The sequence below is a fragment of the Pipistrellus kuhlii genome, unplaced genomic scaffold, assembly GCF_014108245.1.
Source record: "Pipistrellus kuhlii isolate mPipKuh1 unplaced genomic scaffold, mPipKuh1.p scaffold_m20_p_3, whole genome shotgun sequence".
Classification (NCBI taxonomy): domain Eukaryota; kingdom Metazoa; phylum Chordata; class Mammalia; order Chiroptera; family Vespertilionidae; genus Pipistrellus; species Pipistrellus kuhlii.
The window spans coordinates 103,874,473-103,898,065 of NW_023425529.1; the positions used below are offsets into that span (position 1 = coordinate 103,874,473).

The following is a 23,593-nucleotide window of genomic DNA, read 5'->3' on the forward strand; positions in this document are numbered from 1 at the left end:
CTGGCAGGCAGAGCGGTTAGGGGCAATCAGGAAGGCAGGCAGGTGAGAAATTGAGAGCCAGCAGTCCTGGATTGTGAGAGGGATGTCTGACTGCCTGTTTAGGCCCGATCCCAGTGGGATCGGGCCTAAACAGGCAGTCAGACATCCCTCGAGAGGTCCCAGATTGGAGAGGGTGCAGACTGGGCTGAGAGACACATAATCCCCATGCACGAATTTTGTGTACTGGGCCTCTAGTAATTTCTTAAATAAGTAAGAGTTAGAAATCAGATAGATATACTAGTAACTATTTATGTATTCAGTAAGTATAGGGACATATGTATGATCGGACATCAATTAATAATGAGCAAACATTTTGAGCATTCACTACATATTGAAATATATTTTATTTTTTAAATTTATCTTTATTGTTTAAAGTATTACATGTGTCTCACCCCTCCCCCCCAAGTTAACCCCTTCTATCCTATATCCAACTCCACTCCAGGCTTTCACCACACTATTGTCTATGGCAATGGTTATGCATATATGCATATAAGTTCTTTGTTTAATCACTTCCAAACCACTCACTCCTGCCTTCCCTCTGAGATTTGAAAGTCTCTTCTATGCTTCTATGTCTTTGGATCTATGTTGTCCAACAGTTTATTTTGTTTTTTAGATTCCAAGTATCAACTTGTCTTTCTCTGACTCGCTTATTACGCTTTGCACAACATTCTCCAAGTCCCTCCATGCTGTTTCAAAGATAAAAGATTCTTTTTTTAAAACTGTTGTATAGTATTCCGTGGTATAAATGTACCAGTATTTTTTTGTTTTGTTTTGTTTTTTAATCCACTTATCTACTGATGGGCACTTGAGCTGTTTCTAGATCTTAGCTATTGTAAATTGTGCTACTATGAACATAGGGATAGATACATTTTTTCTGATTAGTGACTCAGGCTTCTTAGGATATATTCCCAGAAGTGAGATTAGTGGGTCAAATGGCAGTTCCATATTGAATTTTTTGAGGAAACTCCATACTGTTTTCCATAATGGCTGCATTATTGCATTCCCAGTCTCGGACTGCATTCCCACCAGCAGTGCACTTCTCTACACATGCTCACCATCACTTGTCATTTGTTGATCTGTTGATGGTAGCCATTCTGACAAGGGTCAGGTGATACTTCATTGTAGTTTTAACTTGCACCTTTCTGTTGATTAGTGACTTTTAGCATTTTTTCCTATTTATTGGTCTTCTCTATGCCTACTTTGGAGAAATGTTTATTAGGTCCTTTGAACATTTTGTAATTGAATTGTTTGTCTTCCTTTTGTTAAGTTGTATAAGTTCCTTAAGTAATTTGACTATTCACCCCTTATCAGATATATCATTGCAAATATGTTCTCCCATAGGATGGGATCTCTTTTCATTTTGTTGATGGTTTCTTTTGCTTGGCATAAGCTCTTTATATTTTGATGTAGTCCTATTTGTTTATTTTCTCCTTTGTTTTTCTTGCCCCAGGAGATGTATTGACTATGAGAGATGTCAGATTTTACCACCTATAGCACTTTTACACATTAATATTGAATTCTCAGAAAGAGAAACTAAAAGAATTTACTGCTGCAACAACAACAAAAAAAGATACTTAGGAATAAATTTAACCAAGGAAGTAAAAGACCTGTACTCAGAAAAATACAGGACACTGAAAAAAAAAAAAGAGAGAGAGAGAGATAGAGGAAGATAGAAATGAATGGAAGAGTATACCATGTTCATTGATTGGCAGAATTAACATCATTAAAATGTCCACATTACATAAAGCTACCTATAGATTCAATGCAATCTGTATTAAAATACCAACAGAATATTTCACAAATCTAGAAGAAATACTCCAAAAAATGTACATGGAACCAAAAAACAACAACAACAAAAATAAAACCAAATATCTGCAACAATCCTGAGAAAGAACCAAATTGGAGGAATCACAATACCATCTATAAAGTTACACTACAAAGCCATTATAATCAAAACAGCCTGGCCCTGGCCCTGGCATATAGATCAATGGAACAGAATAGAAACCCCCAGAAATAAACCAAAACCATTATGCTCGATTAATATTTAACAAAGGATGAAAGAATATACAATGGAGTAAAGACAGTCTCTTCAATAAATGTTTCTGGAAAAATTGGATAGGTACATGAAAAAAAAAAAAAAAAAGAAAGAAAGAAAAAAGAAAGAAAAAGAAAAAGAATTAGAGCACTAACTCACACCAGACACAAGAATAAACTCAAAATAAATAAAAGACTTAAATGTAAATCATGAAAGCATAAATACCATATTTTCTGGCGTATAAGACGAACCCCTAATTTTACAGTTAAAACATAGGTTTAGGCCTATGTTCGCTGTATAAGACTACCCCCCATTTCCGAGGCAACAACAGTTCTTTTTTTAATAGACCACCTCTCTGACTCTGGCCAATCTGAGCAGGCTTTTTACTAGAACACAGTGTAGCTACAGAACATGTATAATTTGCATGCATAAAAAGCCTGCTTGGATTGGCTGAGGTAGAGAGGCGATCTGAGCAGCCTTGCAGTGATTGGTGCAGGATAGAGTTGGAAAATTCGTTTAGCGGCATATCCAGACAATTTTCGGGATATACTCGGCGTATAAGACAACCCCCAATTTTCTATTGACTTTTTTCATTTCAAAAGTCATCTTATACGCCGGAAAATACGGTATATTTTGTTATTTTGTATTTAATTTTCCATTTCACCACCTGGTTTTTTTCATGTCTCTAGTTCTGAGGTAGGATAGTAAGATGCCAGGAAAATTCCCTAGCTAGTGGAATTGGGAAATTGAGACAGATAGCTGATTCAAATTGGCCTTACCCAGCACCCTGACTCACCTGCCTCCTTCTCCCTTGCAAGACCACTCCCTTAAGCATTAATCAATGACTAATGAATCCCTACTTTAGTGCAGACCAAACAGCAGAGACCGTGACCTTTCAAAGATATACCTGGAACTGGAAAGCTGGTGAATATTCTATTGAGATTTTCCCTTGAGACTTCCCCTAAAATTCTCATCTTTGGGAAACTGATAAAACCTCTTAAGGCAAAGGATCCAGTTCTCTCTCTCTCTCTCTCTCTCTCTCTCTCTCATCTCTCTGAAGTACACCCATGGCTTTCCCCAGTTCCTTCCTCAGGCTTATATCCCTGATTTTCTTTCTTTTAAAAAAAAAAAATATATTTATTTTATTGATTTTTTTTTTTTTTTTACAGAGAGGAAGGGAGAATGATAGAGAGCTAGAAACATCGATGAGAGAGAAATATCGATCAGCTGCCTCCTGCACACCCCCCACCAGGGATGTGACCAAGGTACATGCCCTTGACCGGAATCGAACCCTGCACCTCTCAGTCCGCAGGCCGATGTTCTATCCATTGAGCCACATGTGTCAAACACAAGGCCCGCGGGCCAAATCCGTCCCGCCAGGCCTTGCAATGTGGCCCGCACCGCGCTGTCATCACTGCACTCCGCTGCGTTTCCATCACAATGACAGTTTATGACTGTCCAGTAAACCATTCGGCCCGCGATTTAGGCTGGATTTTAGATTTTGGCCCCTTCTCTGATTGAGTTCGACACCCCTACTGAGCCAAATTGGTTTCGGCTCTCTGATTTTCTTTATTCTGTAAGCTCTAAAGGTTCCCAGGAGAATTACAACCAGGGGGGCAGCTCATCCCGGACTAACACCATGAGTCTGTTGTCAATAGCCCTTCTTTTGCCTCTGTAACTTGTTTCCCAAATCCACATAGCCCAGCTGGCTCATTTCTTCTGCTTCTGTGTTTTCCTTCAAAAGGACCAAGGCAGCTACACTTAGGCTCAACTCTTCCTCATGTTTCCAAAGAGCCAAGGAGCTCTGCCTAGGTCACTTATGTGGCTATGATCTTGCCTCTTCTATCTTAAGTCCTTCCTTTGTTTCACTATCCCCAGCTTTAATAAATGTACTCTCAAAATCACCTGGACTCATACTGTGAAATCTTTCTTGCATAATGCCAAGAACTGAGAGCCCACATTGCCACCAATACTTCTATTTCTCTGTTATCTTTGTATTAATCTGACAGCTATATAGAATTTATTGCTTAAATATACAAATTCCTGAAAGGAAAACTTATGTCTTATTATGGACTAAATGTTTGTGTCCCCCCCAAAATTCATCTGTTGAAACACTGATTCCCACTGTGATGTTTTGTAGAGAGGCCTTCAGGAAATAGGGTTAGAGGAGGTCTTAATGGTGGAGCCCTGAGGAAGGGTAGAGCCCCTATAAGAATAGGAGGGGACCAGAGTGCCCTCCTCCTCTCCCTTCCTATCCCCACCTCTCCCTCCTCCCTGCCATTCAGCAAGAAGACAGCTGTGAACAAGAGGGCTCTCACTAGGAACAAAATCAGCTGGCCTCAATATTAAACTTTCTCACCATGATAACTATAACCAGTAAATGTTGTTTAAGCCACACAATCTATGGTATTTATCATAACAACCTGAACTGACTAAAGCATGACTGGTGCCTCCGGTATGTTTAATACTTCAGGAAAGTTGAAGCATTAAATTTGTTTCTTAGGTTATCATAGAATCGGTAGTGACCAACTGAATGCACTAATGAACCTTAGTGATGATCAAACACCTAAGCTTGCAGTGAATGGGGTATTGTTGCCAATCATTAGGCTATGGCAAATACTATGTAAGAATGAAAGGTTCATGACTAAAAAAATCTTGGAATTGACAGTACAAGACTGACACTTTAGTAAAATATTAATATTTGTAAATTTCTACGTGTTGGTAGTTGATAAAAGTAGTTGTTATTTCTTTCTGGGATTAAACATTTTTCTCTTCTTGGCAGAATTGGTGGTATACTAAATTATGCAGCAGAAATGTGTCTGTTACAGTTTCTAACTGTTCAACTTAGTGTGTGCACATAACTAAAGCCTTTACATTTCCGTCTGCATGGATAATTTGCCCCTGTCTGTTCCCAAGAATTATCTTCTCATCTCAGTCAGCAGTTTGCTTATAGTCAGCTGTATACTCATAAATCTTTTGAACAAAGAGGGCTTTTCTGACCAGCCCATCATAAATAGCAACCTCTCCCTGACCATCTACTTGCTTTATCTTTTCATAGCTCTTCTCACCACAGAATAGGCTATGCATAACTATATGTACTATATAATTTCACCCACTAAAGTATAAACTCCATGAAATAGGCATTTTTATTTGTTTTGTACATTAATACATAGTGAGATACATAGTTTACCCTGGTACAAAGTGGGTTCTTAAAAAATATTGGCTGAATGAGTGAATGTCTAGGACTGTGGATATAACATTAGGCCTGCCAACACCAGGTGCCCTAGATCTCTCTTTTACTATTCCATCATAAAATCTGTTTGCTGTGGTTATTATGGAAGGGATATGAAGAACTAAATAATAATGTGAAGCTTTCTCAATGTATACTTTAAAAATGGTAAAATATAGTGGTTACTAAGGAATTGGAAATATTACAATAGAACTAACTTTTATGATCAAGATTTTAATTTTTCTATAAAGGCAAACTTCCCAAAAGAAAAAAAGAGGTACATATGGAGTGAGAAGCAGCCTGGTTCATTAGGGGACTTCAAATGGTGGTTTCAAAATGAGGAGGCTAAAAAAGAGGCTAAGGTGGAAGTCAGGGTTCATGTCCTGACAACAAAGTACAAAAAAAAAAAAAAAAAGGCACTATAATCTTCAACTTCAAATCTTCTGAAGATTAAAGTTTGGCTTTATTGGTAATAGGCAAGATTGTAGGTTTAAGTGATAGATGAATTCACTTTTTGTGTGCAAAGAAGTAGTGCATATCACAGTGATTTACTAATAGAGTTGGGGGTTTGTGACAGAGCTGGGTTAGCCAGGAGGCAGGACCCTCATCCTGTCGTGCTGACTACTGAGTGGGCATCTTCAGGTTCAAATCCCATTCATTTTTGCCCAAATCCTGAGGAAAGGTAATAAGACTAGAGGTGAAAGATGGAGAAATTGAAAGAGCTTTATTTGTTTTTGAACTTCAATGCTGTGGTGTTATGAAATGAATGTAAAAAACTAAGTAATATATGAAGGCTTTCTCAATTTTTTAATTGCTCTGGTAACTTTTAAGCATTTATGCACTTAGTCTATATCATATTGACCAGCACATTTGATTTGTGTAAATTTTTGTTTATATAAAATCTGTTTTTTTAATAAGCTCCAGAAATTATGACTTTTAATTTTTTTTCTATCTCTGTACAGAGCTCAGGATCCTATTCTGGAGTCCAATATTTAAAAAAAATAATATTAATGGCTGTGGAAGTATTTTTTCTTGACTAGATACAACCAACTTTTTAAAAGATGCATTCTTCTATTTAAAAAGGGAATAGCAAAATACAGTTGGCTATCTGTTTTTTGTTTTGTTTTGTTTTGTTTTGTTTTGACAAATTTTTATTGGAAGACAGCATGTGCACAAGTTTAACTATTGTATATGAACACTTTTTTACAACACAACACAGTTGGGTAGTTGTGACAGAGACGATGTAGCCCTCAAAGCCTCCAACTTTTCTATCTAGCCCTTTACAGAAAAAGCTTGATAATTTTGATGAAAGGAATTCACTTCAAAACTAGATAAAAAGATTTTTCACTTCTATTACTGGCCTTTTTTCAAATTAATTCTTCTACTAAAACAAAAACAAAAAACAAATGTAGCACAACAAAGACTTAAGGAATTACCAAGGTAACTAAAACTTATAAGCCAAAACTCCAGAAAGTAGAAAATCTCAGAGTGATAAATACAACACTCAAAACTATTTTTCTCAAAAAGTCATTTGCCTAAACTAAAATTGTTATCAAGAAGCTGAATAGAACTATAGCCAGTCTAATTGGATGAGGGAGACAAAACATGGAACTCAGGACATAGCAAGGAAGAGAGGCACAGGTGGTATAAGATGGCTGAAAGGCTGCAGCCCTGAGAGAAGGGGTTACAGAAACCTCTACAAAGGGTAGAGCCCAGAATAAAACCAGTTTACTGTCTGACTGAATTAAAGTGAATATTCCCTTGCTCCTCTGCCTGCCAGAAGCAATAATAAAAATTCTCTGAAAGAAGAAAACATCATCTAGGTCCTCGAACTTCCTCTAAACAATATTTACCAAGCAGTCTATAATAATAAAAGCATAATACACAGATTGACCGAATGACCAAATAGCAGAACGACCATCTGGACGACCTTCTGGATGACCACGCTATGACATGCACTCGTGCCAGGCCAGCCAGATGGGTACAATGCAATTGGTTGGGGGGCCTTGCCATCACCCAGTGATCACCTTGCAGAGTGAGGCTCAGACCACCCTCTGTGGGGTAATCAATGAGGGAAGGGGGCTCTGCAATGGATCACCCCAAAGAGGGAGGCCCAGGCTACGCGGCAGGCAGTGCCCCACAGAGAGGCCCAGGCTAGCCAAGCGATCTCACCCCACGCTTGTCACCTGCTGAGGGTGCAGTGGCAGCAGTGGCAGCAGAGGGAGCAGGGCCAGCTCTGGCAGTAAGGGGAAGGAAATTCCTGATGGACTCTGATCACCGGCCAGGCCTAGGGACCCTACCTCAGGAGTCCTGGATTGCGAGAGGGCACAGGCAGGGCTGAGTGATACCTTGTGCACTGGGCCTCTAGTCAAGAATAAAAAGACATGTAAAAAGATAATAATTGGACAAAAATCAAGATAAATGATACATCATAGAAACAGGCCCACAGAGAATCCACATATTGGATATATCCAATGTATTAAAATATAACTGTGCCATGGGCAGTGTGGCCCAGTTGGTTGGGCATCTCCTGTGAAGGTTGCTGGTTTGATTCCTGATTGGGGCACATGCTGGGTTGTGGGCTCCATTCCCTGTGGGGGACATGCAGGGAGCAGCCCACTGAGGTTTGCTCTCCCATGGATGTTTCTCTTTCTCTCTCTCTCCCTCTCCCTCTCTCTCTCTCTCTCCCTCTCCCTCCCTCTCTTTCTAAAAAATCAACTTTAAAAATCTTTAAAAAATAAAATAATTGATTAATAGGTTCAAGAAATTAGTTAATAAAATAAAAATTTTAATGACAAAATATTTAGATGATAAAATAACAAAAATCAAGGATTTAGCTGAGTAGAGAATAAAATTAAATTATAATTTAAGTAATAAAAAAAACTCAGAATAAAGCACAGAGAGTAAAAGGAAAATACAGGAAAGAGAGTAAGGACAGGATGAAAAGGCCTCAGAAACATGTGTCTAAATTTCAATAAGAGAAGGACATAAAGAGTGAGCCAGGGGCAATATTTGAAGAAAGTTTTGCCAGAAATGACAAGCAATATAAAGCCATACATTTAAAAAGTGCTATGAACTATAGAAAGATAAGTATTTTAACAAATTACACCTAGGCACCTCATAGTAAGACTGCTTAAATTCAATGACAAAAAAAGAAAATATTAAAATTAGCCAAAACAAAAGACATCTATGTGGGCAGGAAAGGATTACTCCAACATAATTCATAACCTGAGTAGGGTAGGGAGGAATTCTACACATCATAAAATTTCAGTACAGGATGACAGAACCCAAATAATGAGGAGGGTGTCAACATAGAAGAGCATCTCAGATACCAAGGAAAGGAGAGAGCACATATGGGTGATTGGATGATAGCAAAAGAAGTCAGGTGAGCCACACCAGCCAGGCTCATAAACATTTTTTAATGTCCTAATTTCCCAAAGAAACTCTTTTTGTAACATTTCCTACTTTTCCAATTTTAATGAACATATTTCAAAATATATCCCACCTATAAAAAAGTAATATACAAATTAACCATCACTCTGCTATACCCACAAGCCACGCCCACCAGCCAATCAGAGTATGAAAATAAACCCAACCAAGATGGCTACAGCCACAGATAGCAGGAGGGAGGCTTGTGTTTCCCAGGCAACAGAGGAAGTCAAGCTTTCTGCCTGCCCTTGCTGGCCTAAGCCTCCACTCAAGGCTACAAAGTTTCAATTATAGAAGGTAAAGAAATCCAAAGAGAAATGGTTGCTGGCCACAGAGCGAGCAGGAGGTTTGGCTCCACTCCAGGCTACAAAGTCTCAATTGTAGAAGATAAATAAATCCCAGATACCAGGGCTTCCACTTGGGTTGACAGGGGGCATGGCTGGCCTGCAAACCACCACAGGCCCCTCGCCCAGGCTGCCCCACACCCCAAGGGGACCCCCACCCTGATCCAGGATGCCCTTCAGGGCAAACCAGCTGGCTCCCACCTATTCGCCAGGCCTCTAACCTTTCTAATAAAAGAGTAATATGCAGATTGACCATTACTCCAATACATAATAGCTGCTCCCATGTGATCAAAGATGGCTCTCCCCATGTGGACACAATATGGCCACCACAAGATGGCCAGCAGGGAAGGGCAGTTGGGAGGCACCAGGCATGCAAGGGAGGGCAGTTGGAGGCGATCAACCCTGCAGGGGAAGGCAATTAGGAGTGACAGGGGCAGAGGAGGGAAATTGGGGGCAAACAGGCTGGCAGGGGAACAGTTAGACTCAATCAGGCTGGCATGGGAGTGGTTAGGTGTTAATCAGGTTGGCAGGCAGAAGCAGTTAGGGGCAATCAGGAAGGCAGGCAGGTGAGCAGTTGGGAGCCAGCAGTCCTGGATTGTGAGAGAGATGTCCAACTGCCTGGTGGGATTGGGCCTAAACCAGCAGTCAGACATCCCTTGAGGGGTCCCAGATTGGAGCGGGTGCAGACTGAGCTGAGGGACTCACCTTGCCCCCAGCCCCATACATGACTTTCATGCACCGGGCCTCTAGTTTTAATATAAAATTAGATTTTGAAGTCAAAGAGTTTTAGGTTCAAATGCAAGTTCTGCCACTTGCTTGCTTTGCAATCTGCAATTTACTTTCATTGAAATTCAGTGCTCTTATCTGTAAAATGAAGATTATAATACCTACTTTGCTAAATTATAAGTTGGTTGTTTTTTGCTGAATTATACATTTGAAAACTAACATTTGCTTTGCACATAGGGAGTGCTTAATAAATGGTAACTATTATTACAGTTATCCTATATAATAAAAGTGGAATATGCAAGTTGACTGATCAACAGAACAACTGGTCATTTCAGGGCAAGGCTGGTAAGCAGGTGGTGCCAAGCCAGCCAAGGCACGTGCCAATGGGCAGAGGGTGGGAATGGTGATCGGTGGGCAGCGGTGAGCAGCAGTGGCAGAGGGGCAATTATAGGGGGTGGGTCTGGCCACTCACTATCCCCTGATTGGCCCACCAGTTGCTTCCTGCAGAGAGAGGCCAGTCTGTGACTCAGGCCTGCTCCCCATCAACTGAGGGCTCCTGGACTGAAGAAGGTGCAGCCTGGGCTGAGGGACCTCCCCCTCCCCACCCAAAGTGCACAAATTTTCATGCATCAGGCATCTAGTTCATTACCATATACTGGGCTTATATTCAGTAAAAAGCTAGCTTAGTGTTAGAATTGGCACAAAGGCCAAAAACTGTTGGTAAATTAATGATCATTCTGAATCCCACTATGTTAATCATGTAAGTAATTTAAAAAGCATTATAATTGCTTTAAACATAAGCATTTTTAAAAACTGGAATGAATGCAAACTAGGACAGATATGTTTAGAGATGCAATTTTAATGTGTTCCTGGGGAAGTCTCTATTGCAATAAGAAAGATTCCTTTAATATTAACTTAAGTTAGGAAACCTACAGCAAAAATAATTGATAATACAACAAAACATGCCATTAAAAATATCTAGCATACCTTAAGATTAAGTGCATTTCTTCCATATATTTGACAGTTTACTATAGCCAGGTTAGTCATTGCTGCTATTGTTTCATATTTTGTTGCTGAAACAGTCTTAAAACCTTCACCACGAACAACATTTGCATCTGCCTCATCTCGTTTTCTAGGTTTAATACCTAAATAAAATAAAAAAATACATGAAACAAATGTGTTATCACTTAGAGTGAAATTTGAAAGAACTTACACTGGTGAATAGAGATAAGATGGACTCAGGAAAAAGAAAGAGCATTATTGCATATATGAAAATTTCTTTTGCATAAACTTAATGATAAACACACACACACACACACACACACACACACACACACACACACACAAAAGTCCCGAACTCAAATACCTAACAACAAAACATGAAATGGAGGAAAACATCATAAAAGACCATCAAACTAAAGCAAACAAAAAGAAACACAAGGGAAAAGAAATAATGGAGGCCAAAACCAGTTTGGCTCAGTGGATAGAGTGTCTGCCTGAGGGCTGAAAGATCCCAGGTTCGATTCTGGTCAAGGGCGTGCACCTTGGTTGCGGGCACATTCCCCAGTAGGGGGTGTGCAGGAAGCAGCTGATCGATGATTCTCTCTCATCGATGCTTCTAACTCTCTATCCCTCTCTCTTCCTCTCTATAAAAAAGCAATAAAATATATTTAAAAACAACAACAATGGAGATACAGCAATACCAGAAAACAAAATTAAAATCTTTATATATCAGTAATCACCCTCTAAGAACTTAACTTACCAGTTAAAAGGCACAGAGTAGTGGACTGAATAGAAAACAAAACTCAGCTATATATGCTGCCTTCATGAGACACATCTCAGCTACAAAGACAAACATAGAACAAAGTGAAAGAATAGAAAATGATACTCCAATAAAATGGCTTCTACTGAAAAGCAGGTGTAGCCATACTTATATCTGACAAAATACATTTAAAGATAAAAAGGTAATATGAGACAACAAATGGACATTTTGAAATGATAAAGGGGGAAAGACATCAAGAAGAAATAACAGATATTGGAAGATGGTGGCCAGGAGGATGGTAGTGAAGAAGAAAGTGTGAGTGAGTGAGTGAGTGAGTGAGTGAATGAAAGGGGAGTGTGTGGATATGGTGTGTGTGTGTGTGTGTGTGTGTGTGTGTGTGTGTGTGTATGTATGTGACAGTTAGATCCCTCAGGACATTCAGGGGCTGGTGGACTGGGCTCACCTAGTTGGGAAGCCTCTGCTATCACTCTAATCACTTCTAGGGAAGCCAGCTCTGCTGTAGAGGCCATGCCATCTTGAAGAGGAGAGCTGCTTTGACTGGGAGCACAACCTCATCTTCACCCAAGGTGCTCTCAGATACCACCAGGATCCTACAGTCACTCTAGCCAGGGACCTGCTGCCTTGGCTGCATAGCCACGGACATCAGGACTCAAGCTTCCACAGCCACAGGCTCCTGTGACTTCCCAAATGCACTTTCCTCCTGCAGGCCTAAAGGTTTATCCCCAGACACTGCCCACGCCAGCACCTGATGCTATGTCTGCCCAAGGATTAGCTGCAGCCTGCAACAGTATGAAAAGCTGTGTGAGGAACAGCCACTGAAACCACCTGATGTGCAACCACGCCACTCACCACCAAACCTACCACTGAAGCCACAGCCCCTTTGTGACTCTACACCTAGATCCTTCATGAAAGCAAAAATGGGGAGACAGAACAACCCCCAAAGGAAAGGAAAGGAGAAATTGCCAGAAAATGAACTAAATGAAACAGAGGTATGAAATATGTCAGAAAAAAAGAATTCTGAATAAGGGTCATACAATTCATAAACCAGATGGATGAGAAAATCAACAATCTATGCAAGAACCAAGAGGAAAGAAAGAGTGATATAGATACAACAACAACAACAACAACAACAAACACTATGGAAGCTTTCAACAGTAGACTAGGAGAAGTAAAGGACTGAATTAGGGATTTGGAAGACAGGGAAGCAGAATACACATAATCTGAACTTCAATTGGAGAAATAAATCACAAGACAGGAGAGACTGAGGGAGCTTTGGAACAACATTAAATGAAGCAACATACATATTATAGGAGTGCCAGCACCACAAGAAAAGAGCAAGGGCTAGAAAATCAATTCGAAGAAATAATGTCAGAAAACTTCCCTGACTTGGAGAAGAAAAAGGTCACACAAGCACAGAGAGTCACGTTAAGAAAACCCAAAAAAACCCCACACCAAGGCACATACTTACAATGGCAAATGTTAATGACAAAGAGACAATCTTAAAAGCTGGGAGAGAGAGACAGAAAGTTACCTTAAAGTGACCTCCTATTAGATTATTAAATGATTTCTCAACAGAAACACATCAGGCCATAAAGGAATGGAAGGAAGTATATAAAGTGATGCAAAGCAAGGGATTGAACCCAAGAATACTCTATCCAGCAAGACTACCATTCAAAATCTTCTTGATGTCTTTTCCCCTTTATCAGGAGTTTCACAAAGAAAGAAAGGCTAAGAGAGCTTATCACTACCAAGTCAGCAAGGCAAGAAATGCTAAAGTGACTATTATACAATAAAAAGAAGAAAAAGGGGGTGGAAGGAGAAGAAACACAGGCACAAAAAAAATAAAAATGATTACAAACAAGTACCTACCAATAGTAACTTTAAATGTAAATGAATTAAATGCTCCAATTGAAAGACAGCCAGTGGATGAATGGATAAGAAAACATGATCCATATATTTCCTGTCTAAAGAGACCCACTCCATAACAAGAGACTCACACAGACTAGAGGAGAATCCAAGATGGCTACTCGGGTAGGCAACTAGCCGCAGCCGCACACAACAATTTCAATAAAATACAACTAAAATATAAAATGGACATTACCCAGAACTATAGGAAAGTTGACTGACTGGAAATTCTACAACAAGAAGCAAGGAGAAAACCAGAAGGAAGCGCGGAGGAGCTGTAAAAGCCCAAGGTACGGAGACACGTGGCGCGCGCGAGGAGAGGACAGAGCCGGAGAGGAGGGAGGCCGAGTGCCTGGCTGGCGGTCCCAAGCGGGAAGGAGAGAAAAGCTCCGACTGTGCTGGGCCCAGCTCCAACTGCTCTGAACCCCAATTCTAGGCCAGACCCCGGGGACACAGGCTCATCCATAGGGAGCCGGGCTGTAAGGCGGGACTCCTGGGAAGCGTCGAAAGGAGGTCCCGGAGGCGCGCACACTGTGCGCAGAGAAGGGACTGTTGGCTGTGCCGCGGGATTGCCCTGATGGGAAGGAGACAGGGGCTCCAGACTGCTCTGAACGCCACCTCCAATCCCATTACCAACTGAACTGAACTGAACCCCAATACCGGACTCATTGGGGGAGAGCATAGACAGTTTGGCAGCAGGTGAAAATCGAGGGCACCTTTCTCTCAGAGGCGCTTGCAACAAGTACTGAAGGAGTCCCATAGGGCGGGGCTGACGGAAGCCAAGGCTGTAGGCTCCACCCTGAAACCCTGCCCCATCAGGAAAGCTGCCTGCGAAAATACCTAAACCAAATAGATCACAAACGAAAGAAATGGAGGACAAAAAACGACTGGATATAGAGTTCAAAACCACACTTATAAGGTTTTTCAAGAGTTTCCTAGAAAAGGCCGATAAAATAAATGAGACCTATGAGGATATGAAAAGGGATCAACAAGAAATAAAGAATACATTGTCTGAAATAAAAAATATTATACAGAGTCCTAAACACAGAATGGAAGATCGCAAGAATCAAGTCAAAGATTTGGAACATAAAGAGCCAGAAGACACTCCTCTGCAGAAGCTAGAAGGCAAGAGAATCCAGAAAATTGAAGATGATGTAAGAAACCTCTGGGACAACTTCAAACGATCCAACATCAGAATTATGGGGGTCCCAGAAGATGAGAGAGAGCAAGATATCGAAAACATACTGAAAGAAATAGTGACAGAAAACTTCCCCCACCTGGGGAAAGAATTGGACTTACAAGTCCAGGAAGCACACAGAACTCCAAACAAAAGGAATCCAAAGAGGACCACACCAAGACAAATCATAATTAAGATTCCAAGAGCAAAAGACAAAGAGAGAATGTTAAAAGAAGCAAGAGCAAAGAAGGTAGTTACCTATAAAGGAGCACCTATACGATTGTCAGCTGACTTCTCAACAGAAACCATGCAGGCCAGACGGGAATGGCAAGAAATATTCAAGGTGATGAATAGCAAGAACCTACAGCCAAAGATAATCTATCCAGCAAAGCTATCACTCAGATTCGAAGGTCAGATAAAGAGCTTCACTAATAAAAAAAAGCTAAAGGAGTTCATCACCACCAAACCAGAATTATATGAATTGCTGAAGGGGGTTCTTTCAGAAGAGAAAGTAAATAAAGATAAAAATTATGAACAACAAATACGTAACTATCAACAAGTCAATCTAAAAACCAAGGAAACTAAAAAAAAAAAAAAATCTGAGGAACAATATTAACTGTTGAATATAATAGAATCAGAGGTATGGAAGGGGAGTGAACTGTTTATTCTTGGGGAAAAGGGGAGAGGGGGATGTGGGAAGAGACTGAACATAAGCTGTGCACCTGTGGATGAGGACAATGGGGGGTGGGGAAAGGGCAGAGGGTGGGGTGAGAAGAGGGGGGAAAGGAACATTTGTAATAATATGAACAATAAAAATTTATCTAAAAAAAATAAAAAAATTAAATTAAATTAAATTAAATTAAAAAAAAAGAGACTCACACAGACTAAAAATAAAGAGATGGAAAAATATCTTACAGGCAAATGGGGGGAGAAAAGCTGGATAGCAATACTTATATCTGACAAAACAGACCTTAAAGTGAAGATTATGACAAGAGATAAGGAAAGCCACTTCATAATACTAAACGAGTTGATACAACAAGAGCATATAACTCTGGTAAACATATATGCATCCAATGCAGGAGCACCCAAATACATAAAAATAAAACCTTCTGGAAGATATCAAGGGAGATATTTACAGCAATATAATTATAGTAGGGGCCTTTAATACACCACTGAGATCACTGGATAAATCCTGTAGAGAAAAAATCAGCAAAGAAAAAGAAATCTTAAATTACTCACTAGATCAGATGGACTTAATGGACATCTTCAGAACATTTCACCCCAAAGCTACAGAATATACATTATCCTCAAGTGAACATGGAAAATTTAATAAGATAGACCACATATTGGGTCACAGGCAAAGTCTCCCCAAATTCAAGAAGATTGAAATCATATCAAGTATCTTCTCAGATCACAATGGCATAATATTAGAAATCAACTATAATAAAAACAATTAAAAAATTCAAATACTTGGAGGTTGAATAGCATGCGATTAAATAATGATTGGGTTACCAAAAAGATCAAAGAAGGAATTTAAAACATCTTGGAAATGAATGACAATGAAAACGCAACAATTGAAAACCTATGGGACACAGTGAAAGCAATCCTGAGAGGGAAGTTCAAGCATAAAAAGAAGAAGAAGAAGAAGAAAAAAAAGAAAGGAAAACTAGTAATAAGTTATCTAACTCTATAACTTAAAGAATTAGTGAGACAGCACCAAGAAAAGCCCAGAGGGAATGAGATGATAAAAATCAGAACATAAGTAAATGAAATAGAAACACACACACAAAAAAATAACAATACAAAAGATCAATGTAACCAAGACCTGGTTATTTGAAAGGATAAACAAGATTAGTGAACCAGGCTCACAAAGAAGCAAAGAGAAAGAACCCAAATAAACAAAATCAGAAATGAAAGAGAAGAAATAACAACAGAACCCACAGAAATGCAAAGGATTGTAAAAAAAAAAAAAAAAAAAAAAAAAAATCTATGAACATCTCTAGTTCAACAAACTAAACAACCTATAGGAAATGGACATATTCCTAGAAAAATACAACCTTCCAACACTCAATCAAGAAAAATAAAAAAACCTCAACAGTCCAATAATTAAGGAGGAAATCGAAGCAGTCATCAAAAAGCATCCAGCAAACAAAAGCCCGGGCCAGATGGCTTCAGGGGAGTTTTACCAAACATTCAAAGAACTAAAACCTGTCCTTATACTATTCCAAAAAATTCAAGAGAAAGACACACTTTCTATGAAGCCAGCATTACCCTAATCACAAAACTACGAGTTGTATTGGTAAATATATCGCTAAAAGATCAACCAAAGGACTTGTATACATGCATATAAATACAACCAATGGACACAAAACTCTGAGGAGGGAGGGTATGTAGGGGAGGGAGGGGGCAATGTTAAAATATGTACACAGATAATAATTTAATAATAAAAAAATAAGACTGATATTTCTTTACTGATTTTCTGTTTGGATGGTCTATGTATAGCTGTAAATGAGGTACTTAGGCCCCCTACAATAATTATATTTTTGTTAGCTTTTCCTTATAGTTCTGTTACTACCAGTAGTTGCTTTATATATTTCAGTGCTCTTATGTTGGTTGCAGATATATTATATGAAAAGTATTATTTCTTCTGTTTTATTTTTATTTAAATTCTTTGTTGTTTAAAGTATTACATAAGTCTCTTTTTTTCTCCCATTGACCTCTCCCCAGCTGCTTCCACCCCCTAGCACACGCCTCATCCTTCCCTGTCACTGTCTGTGTCCATTGGTTATGCTTATCTGTATGCAATCCTGAGAAAGAAGAGTAAAGTAGGAGGGATCTCAATACCAGATTTCAAGCTGTATTACAAAGCCACTGTTCTCAAAACAGCCTGGTACTGGCACAAGAACAGACATATAGATCAATGGAATAGAATCAAGAACCCAGATATCAACCCAAATTACTATGCTCAATTAATATTTGACAAAGGAGGCACGAAATACAATGGAGTCAAGACAGTCTTTTCAATAAATGGTGTTGGGAAAATTGGACAGACACATGCAAAAGAATGAAACTAGATCACCAACTTACACCATACACAAAAATAAACTCAAAATGGATACAGGACTTAAACATCAGACGGGTAACCATAAAAATACTAGAGGCATCCACAGGCAGCAAAATCTCAGACGTATGCCAAAAGAACTTCTTCACTGATACTGCCCCTAGGGCAATGGAAGCTAAAGAGAAAATAAACAAATGGGACTACATCAAAATAAAAAGCTTTTTTACAGTAAAAGAAACCATCAACAAAACAAAAAGAAAGCCCACTTTATGGGAGAACATATTTGCAAATGTTATCACTGATACAGGTTTAATCTCCAACATTTATAGGTGACTCATACAACTTAATACAAGGAAAATAAATGATCCAATAAAAAAGTGAGCAATGGACCTAAATAGATTCTTTTTGAAAGAAGATAGAATGAAAGCTAAGATACTTGTGAAAACATGCTCAAAGTCACTAATTATCGGAGAGATGCAAATCAAAATGACAATGCAGTACCTCTCACACCTGTCAGAATGGCCAACATCAACAAATCAACAAATGACAAGTGTTGGCGAGGTTGTAGAGAAAAAGGAACCCTCGTGCAGTGCTGGTGGGAATGCAGACTGGTGCAACCACTGTGGATAACGGTATGGAGTTTCCTCAAAAAACTGAAAATGGAACTCCCATTTGACTCAGTAATCCCACTCCTAGGATTATATCCCAAGAAACTAGAAACACCAATCAGAAAGGATATATGCACCCCTATGTTCATAGCAGCACAACCTGCAATAGCTAGGATTTGGAAAGAGCCTAGGTGCCCGTCAGCAGATGATTGGATCAAAAAAAATATGGTACATCTACACAATGGAATACTATGCTGCCATAAAAAAGAGGAATTCTCATCATTTGCAGCAATCTGGATAGAATTGAAGAACATCATGTCGAGTAAAATAAGCCAGTCAATGAAAGAGAAACACCACATGACCTCACTCATTTATGGATAATAAATAACATTATAAACTGATGAACCAAAAGATAGATATAGAGACAGTAAAGCAACAAGCAGACTGTCAAATTACAGCGGGGAGGGTAGGGAATGGTTTTAGATTTGCCCATTGAGTATGATGTTGGCTGTGGGTTTATCATATAGAGCTTTTATTATGTTGAAGTATGATCCTTGTACTCCTACCTTGTTGAGAGTTTTTATCAGGAAAGGGTGTTGAATTTTATCAAATGATTTTTCTGCATAAATTGATATGACTATATGATTTTTATCTTTCAACTTGGTTATGTGATTTATCACGTTTATTGATTTGCGGATATTATACCATCCTTGCATTCCTGGAATAAATCCTACTTGGTCATGGTGTGTGATCTTTGTGATGCTCTGCTGGAAACCGATTTGCTAGAATTTTGTTGAGGATTTTGGCATCTATGTTCATGAGGGATATTGGCCTCTAATTGAATTTCATTGATTGCCTTTATCTGGTTTTGGTATTAGGGTGATGCTGGCTTCATAGAAGGAGTTTGGAAGTGTTCCTTCCTCTTGGATATTTTGGAATAGTCTGAGGAGGATAGGTTTTAGTTCTTCCTTGAATGTTTGGTAAAACTCTCCTGTGAAGCCATCTAGCCCTGAGCTTTTGTTTGCTGGAATCTTTTTTATGACGGTTTCATTTTTTTCCAAAGTCACTGGTCTATTGAGATTTTTAGATTCTTCCTGATTGAGTTTTGGAAGTTTGTATTTTTCTAGGAATATGTCCATTTCCTCCAGGTTGTTCAGTTTGTTGGAATAGAGTTGTTCATAGTATTTTGTAACAATCCTTTGTATTTCCGAGGGGTCTGTTGTTATTTCACCTCTTTCATTTCTCATTTTGTTTATTTGAGTCCTCTCTCTTTGTTTCTTGGTTAGCCTGGCTAGAGGTTTATCCTTTCAAAGAACCAGCTCTTGGTTTTGTTGATCTTATGCATTGTTTCTTTGCTCTCTATGTCATTTATCTCTGCTCTTATTTTTGCTCCATAGATTTTGGGTTGTTGTGTTTTCATTGTCATTTGTTGCCAGGATGTTTTTAATTTCTTCCTTGATTTCTCTGGTAACCCAGTCCTTGTTTAATAGCATGCTGTTTAGTCTCCATGTGTTTGATTTCTTTGGATTATTTTCATTGTAGTTAATTTCCAGTTTTATGCCACTATGATCTGAGAAGATGCTTGATATGATTTCTATCTTCTTGAATTTGAAGAGACTTTGCCTATGTCCCAAAATGTAGTCTATCTTTGAAAATGTCCCATGTGCACTTGAGAAGAATGTATATTCTGTGGCTTTGGGGTGGAATGTTCTGAAGGTGTTGATTAATTCCATCTGGTCTAGTGAGTCACTTAGGATTGATATTTCCTTGCTGATTTTTTGTTTAGATGATTTGTCCGAAGATGACAGTGGGATATTGAAATCTCCTATATGGTTGTATTGCTATTAATCTCTCCCATAATGTCCTCCAGCAGGTTTTTTTGTTTTTTGTTTTTTGTTTTTTATGTATTTGGGTGCTCCCGTATTGGGTACATATATATTTACCAGGGTTATTTCTTCTTGTTGGATTGTCACCTTTAGTATTATGAAGTGGCCTTCATTATCTCTTGTTATGTCCTTCACTCTGAGATCTAATTTGTCAGATATAAGTATTGCTACCCCAGCTTTTTGTCATTTCCATTTGTCTGGAAAACCTTTTTCCATCCCTTCACCCTCAGTCTGTGTGCATCTTTTTTTCTGAAGTGGGTTTCTTGTAGACAACAGATGTATGGGTCTTGTTTTCTTATCCAATCTGTTATCCTATGTCTTTTGATTGGAGCATTTAATCCATTTACATTTAAAGTTATTATCGATAGGTACTCACTTGACACCATTTTTATTCTATACCCCTGTGTTCCTTCTTTGCTTTTTATTTCTTTATTTTTACAGTAGACCCTTTAGCATTTCTTTCATTGCTGGTTTGGTGGAGATAAATTCTTTTAGTCCTTTTTTGGTTTTGAAGCTCCTGATTTCCCCTTCAATTTTGATTGATAGCCTTGCTGGGTACAGTATTCTTGGATTCAGACCCTTTCTTTGCATGACTTTGTATATTTCATCCCATTCCCTTCTGGCCTGATGAGTTTCTGTTGAGAAATCAGTTGCTAGTCTGATGGGGGTTCCTTTATATGTAACTTTCTGTCTCTCTCTGGGTGCTTTTAAGATTCTTATTTTGTTGTTGGTGTTTGCTAATTTAGTTGTAATGTGCCTTGGCATCAGTCTTCTGGGATTTATTTTGCTTGGGACTCTGCGAGCATCTTGGATTTATGTGGGGTTTTTTCTCCTCTATCTCAGGAAAGTTTTCTGTCATTATTCCTTCAAACAGGTTTTCTATTCCTTGGTCAGTTTCCTTTCCTTCTGGAACCCCTATTATTCGAATATTGTTTTGTTTTGTATTGTCCCAAAGCTCCCATAGGCTCTCCTACTGCTTTTTAATTTTTTTTTTCTAGAAGCTGCTCTAATTGGGTATTTTTTTCCATCTTGTCTTCTAACTCACTGATGTGGTCCTCTGCTTCTTCTAGTCTACTCTTGATGCTTTCTATTGAGTTCTTCATAGTAGCGATGTCATTTTTCATTTCTTCTTGGTTCATCTTCATTTCCTCTTGGTTTTTCTTCAATTCCTCTTGGCTCTTCTTCATTTCTTCTTAGTTCTTCTTCATTTCTTCTTGATTATTGTCAAATTTCTCTTCCATTCTTTTTAGCCATCTCATGATCATTACTCTGAATTCTTGCTCTGGTAGGTTGCTTACCTCTAACTCGTTACTTCCTTTTCTGGTGATGCCTGCTTTTCTTTCATGTGCCGGCTATTTCTTTGTCTGCCCCTAGTCTCTCTTTTCAGGATGTCTGATTATGTGGTTTTCTTTCTCCTGCTTTGATTTAAAGGCACAAAATACAACACTACCAGGTACAACACAAAAGGCACTGAACAGGAATGTATTTGTGATATTAATAACCTCTAATAAAGGTGACCACTAGAGAAAGGCAAATTAGGGGATAGGAGAGAAAGAAGAAAGGTTAAAAAAAAAAAGTATAAATAAAGAGAAAAAAGAAGAAAAAAAAGTAGTGTCTAAATGAAATTGGGAAACAGGATAAAAAGAGAGAGAGAGAGTGAGAGAGAGAGAGAGAGAGAGAAAGAGAGAGAGAGAGAGAGAGGAAGAAGAAGAAGAAGAAGAAGAAGAAGAAGAAGAAGAAGAAGAAGACTAAGAAAGGGGAAACAAACAATATGGAGAAAATTCCCATAGAACAACCACTAATCCCCACAAATGCCAGCAACAATACTTGGAGATTAATACAAACTACAATATCCACTATTATTAAGCAAGGCTACGATAAACAGAAGTAAAAAACAAACAAAAACGAAGCAATTAAAAAATAGTAAGCAACAATAATAACAAAAGAATAAACATATCAATTTCACTAAAAAGCATAAAAATTCAATATAATCAACATTCATGCAAACAACAACAAAAAGATAGAGAGGAAAACAGTTGTTTTGTTTTTTAACTAGTTAATATAGGGAAAAGAGTGGTATTCATGCACTTGGAGCAGGGGGTTGAAAATTAGGTCTATAAGTATGGTGAGAATTTTAGCAGGGAGTATACAAAAAGAATAGGGAAAAAGTAAAGTAGAAAGGGATAAGATAAACAGGAGATGAAAAGGGTAAAGGTTAGTAAGAGAGTGATGGCGTAAAGGTCGAGTTGAGATAGGGTTGAACGATGCTATAGTAGAGATTAAAATAGAATGAAGACTAATCCCAATCTAAAATAAAAAGAAAAGAAAATGGTACAGAAGAAGAAGAAGAAGAAGAAGAAGAAGAAGAAGAAGAAGAAGAAAGAAAAAAAGAAAAAAAGAAACAAAAAATGCAAAATAACATTAATAATAATGATGATTGAAATTGAAAAATGTAATAATTGAAAAGGTAAAATCAAGTGAGGAAAAAAGAAAAAAATTCATTTCTTAAGTACAAGATGTAAAAAATGAAAATAAAATAAAAGATCTAAAAGATGAAAATAAAATAAAAAATAGAAAAATTAGCATAAAAATGTGCAGTAGTGGTCTTTCACTTCCTCTGTTATTCTATTTGGTACGCCTGTTTCTCAGTCCAGACAGTATTGCAGTTTATTGCGTTCCACTGCACCTCAGTTTTGTAAGCTAGTCCTTAACTTTAAGTATGCTATTTCTTAGTTATTTGTGTCTGTTTAATTTTTATTAATTAAAAGTAATAAAAAAAAAATAAATTTTTAAAAAGAAAGGAAAAAAGGAGGGAAAATCAGTTTGTAATTCAGCCCCTAGGTGGCAGTGTTTCTGGTTTGACTTCCCAGTGTTTTTGGCTGCTCTAGTCTTCTTTCTCTATGGCTCTATGTTTTGTTGAAGTAGGCTGCCTGGGTGCAGGCTCCCATATTGTCTCTTCTTGCTCTGATCTCCTGTTTCCAGGAAGGCAATTTCCTCCTGCAGTCTCCCAGGATATGCCAAACTGGGCAGTCCTTCCCTAGTACTCAGAAGCAAGGGGGTAAAGGGGATCAGGCTCAGGATGGGTCTGCGCCAAGGTGTCCAGATGTTCTGCTTTTGGCAAGACGGTCCCGATTCTTGGCATTTTAAAAACGTCCCCATTTTTGGGAAGATCACGCCAAACTCAGCACTGGGTCTTGCAGCATGCAATTTTCTCTGCAGCTGCTGCCTCTTTCGGCACAGCTCTAGGCGCGGGGCCACTAGGGGCACAGGGCCTCTCGGGGCCTGGGGTCGCTCTGGCTGCGGAAATGCTTGGGTGTGCAGCGGCTACAGTTGTTGCCTGCACCACAGTGACCCAGAACCCTCATGTTTTC

The 23,593-nt window shown here is 38.8% G+C and overlaps 1 protein-coding gene across 1 annotated transcript in view; it reads right to left on the reverse strand.

Annotated features, from left to right (window-relative positions):
- LRRC63 (leucine rich repeat containing 63) overlaps positions 1-23,593 on the reverse strand; it is an 80,724-nt gene that overhangs the window by 44,548 nt on the left and 12,583 nt on the right. Inside the window, exon 4 of the mRNA XM_036457082.1 lies at positions 10,790-10,947. Coding sequence (XP_036312975.1) covers positions 10,790-10,947 — 158 coding nt within the window. The remainder of the gene's footprint in view (positions 1-10,789; positions 10,948-23,593) is intronic.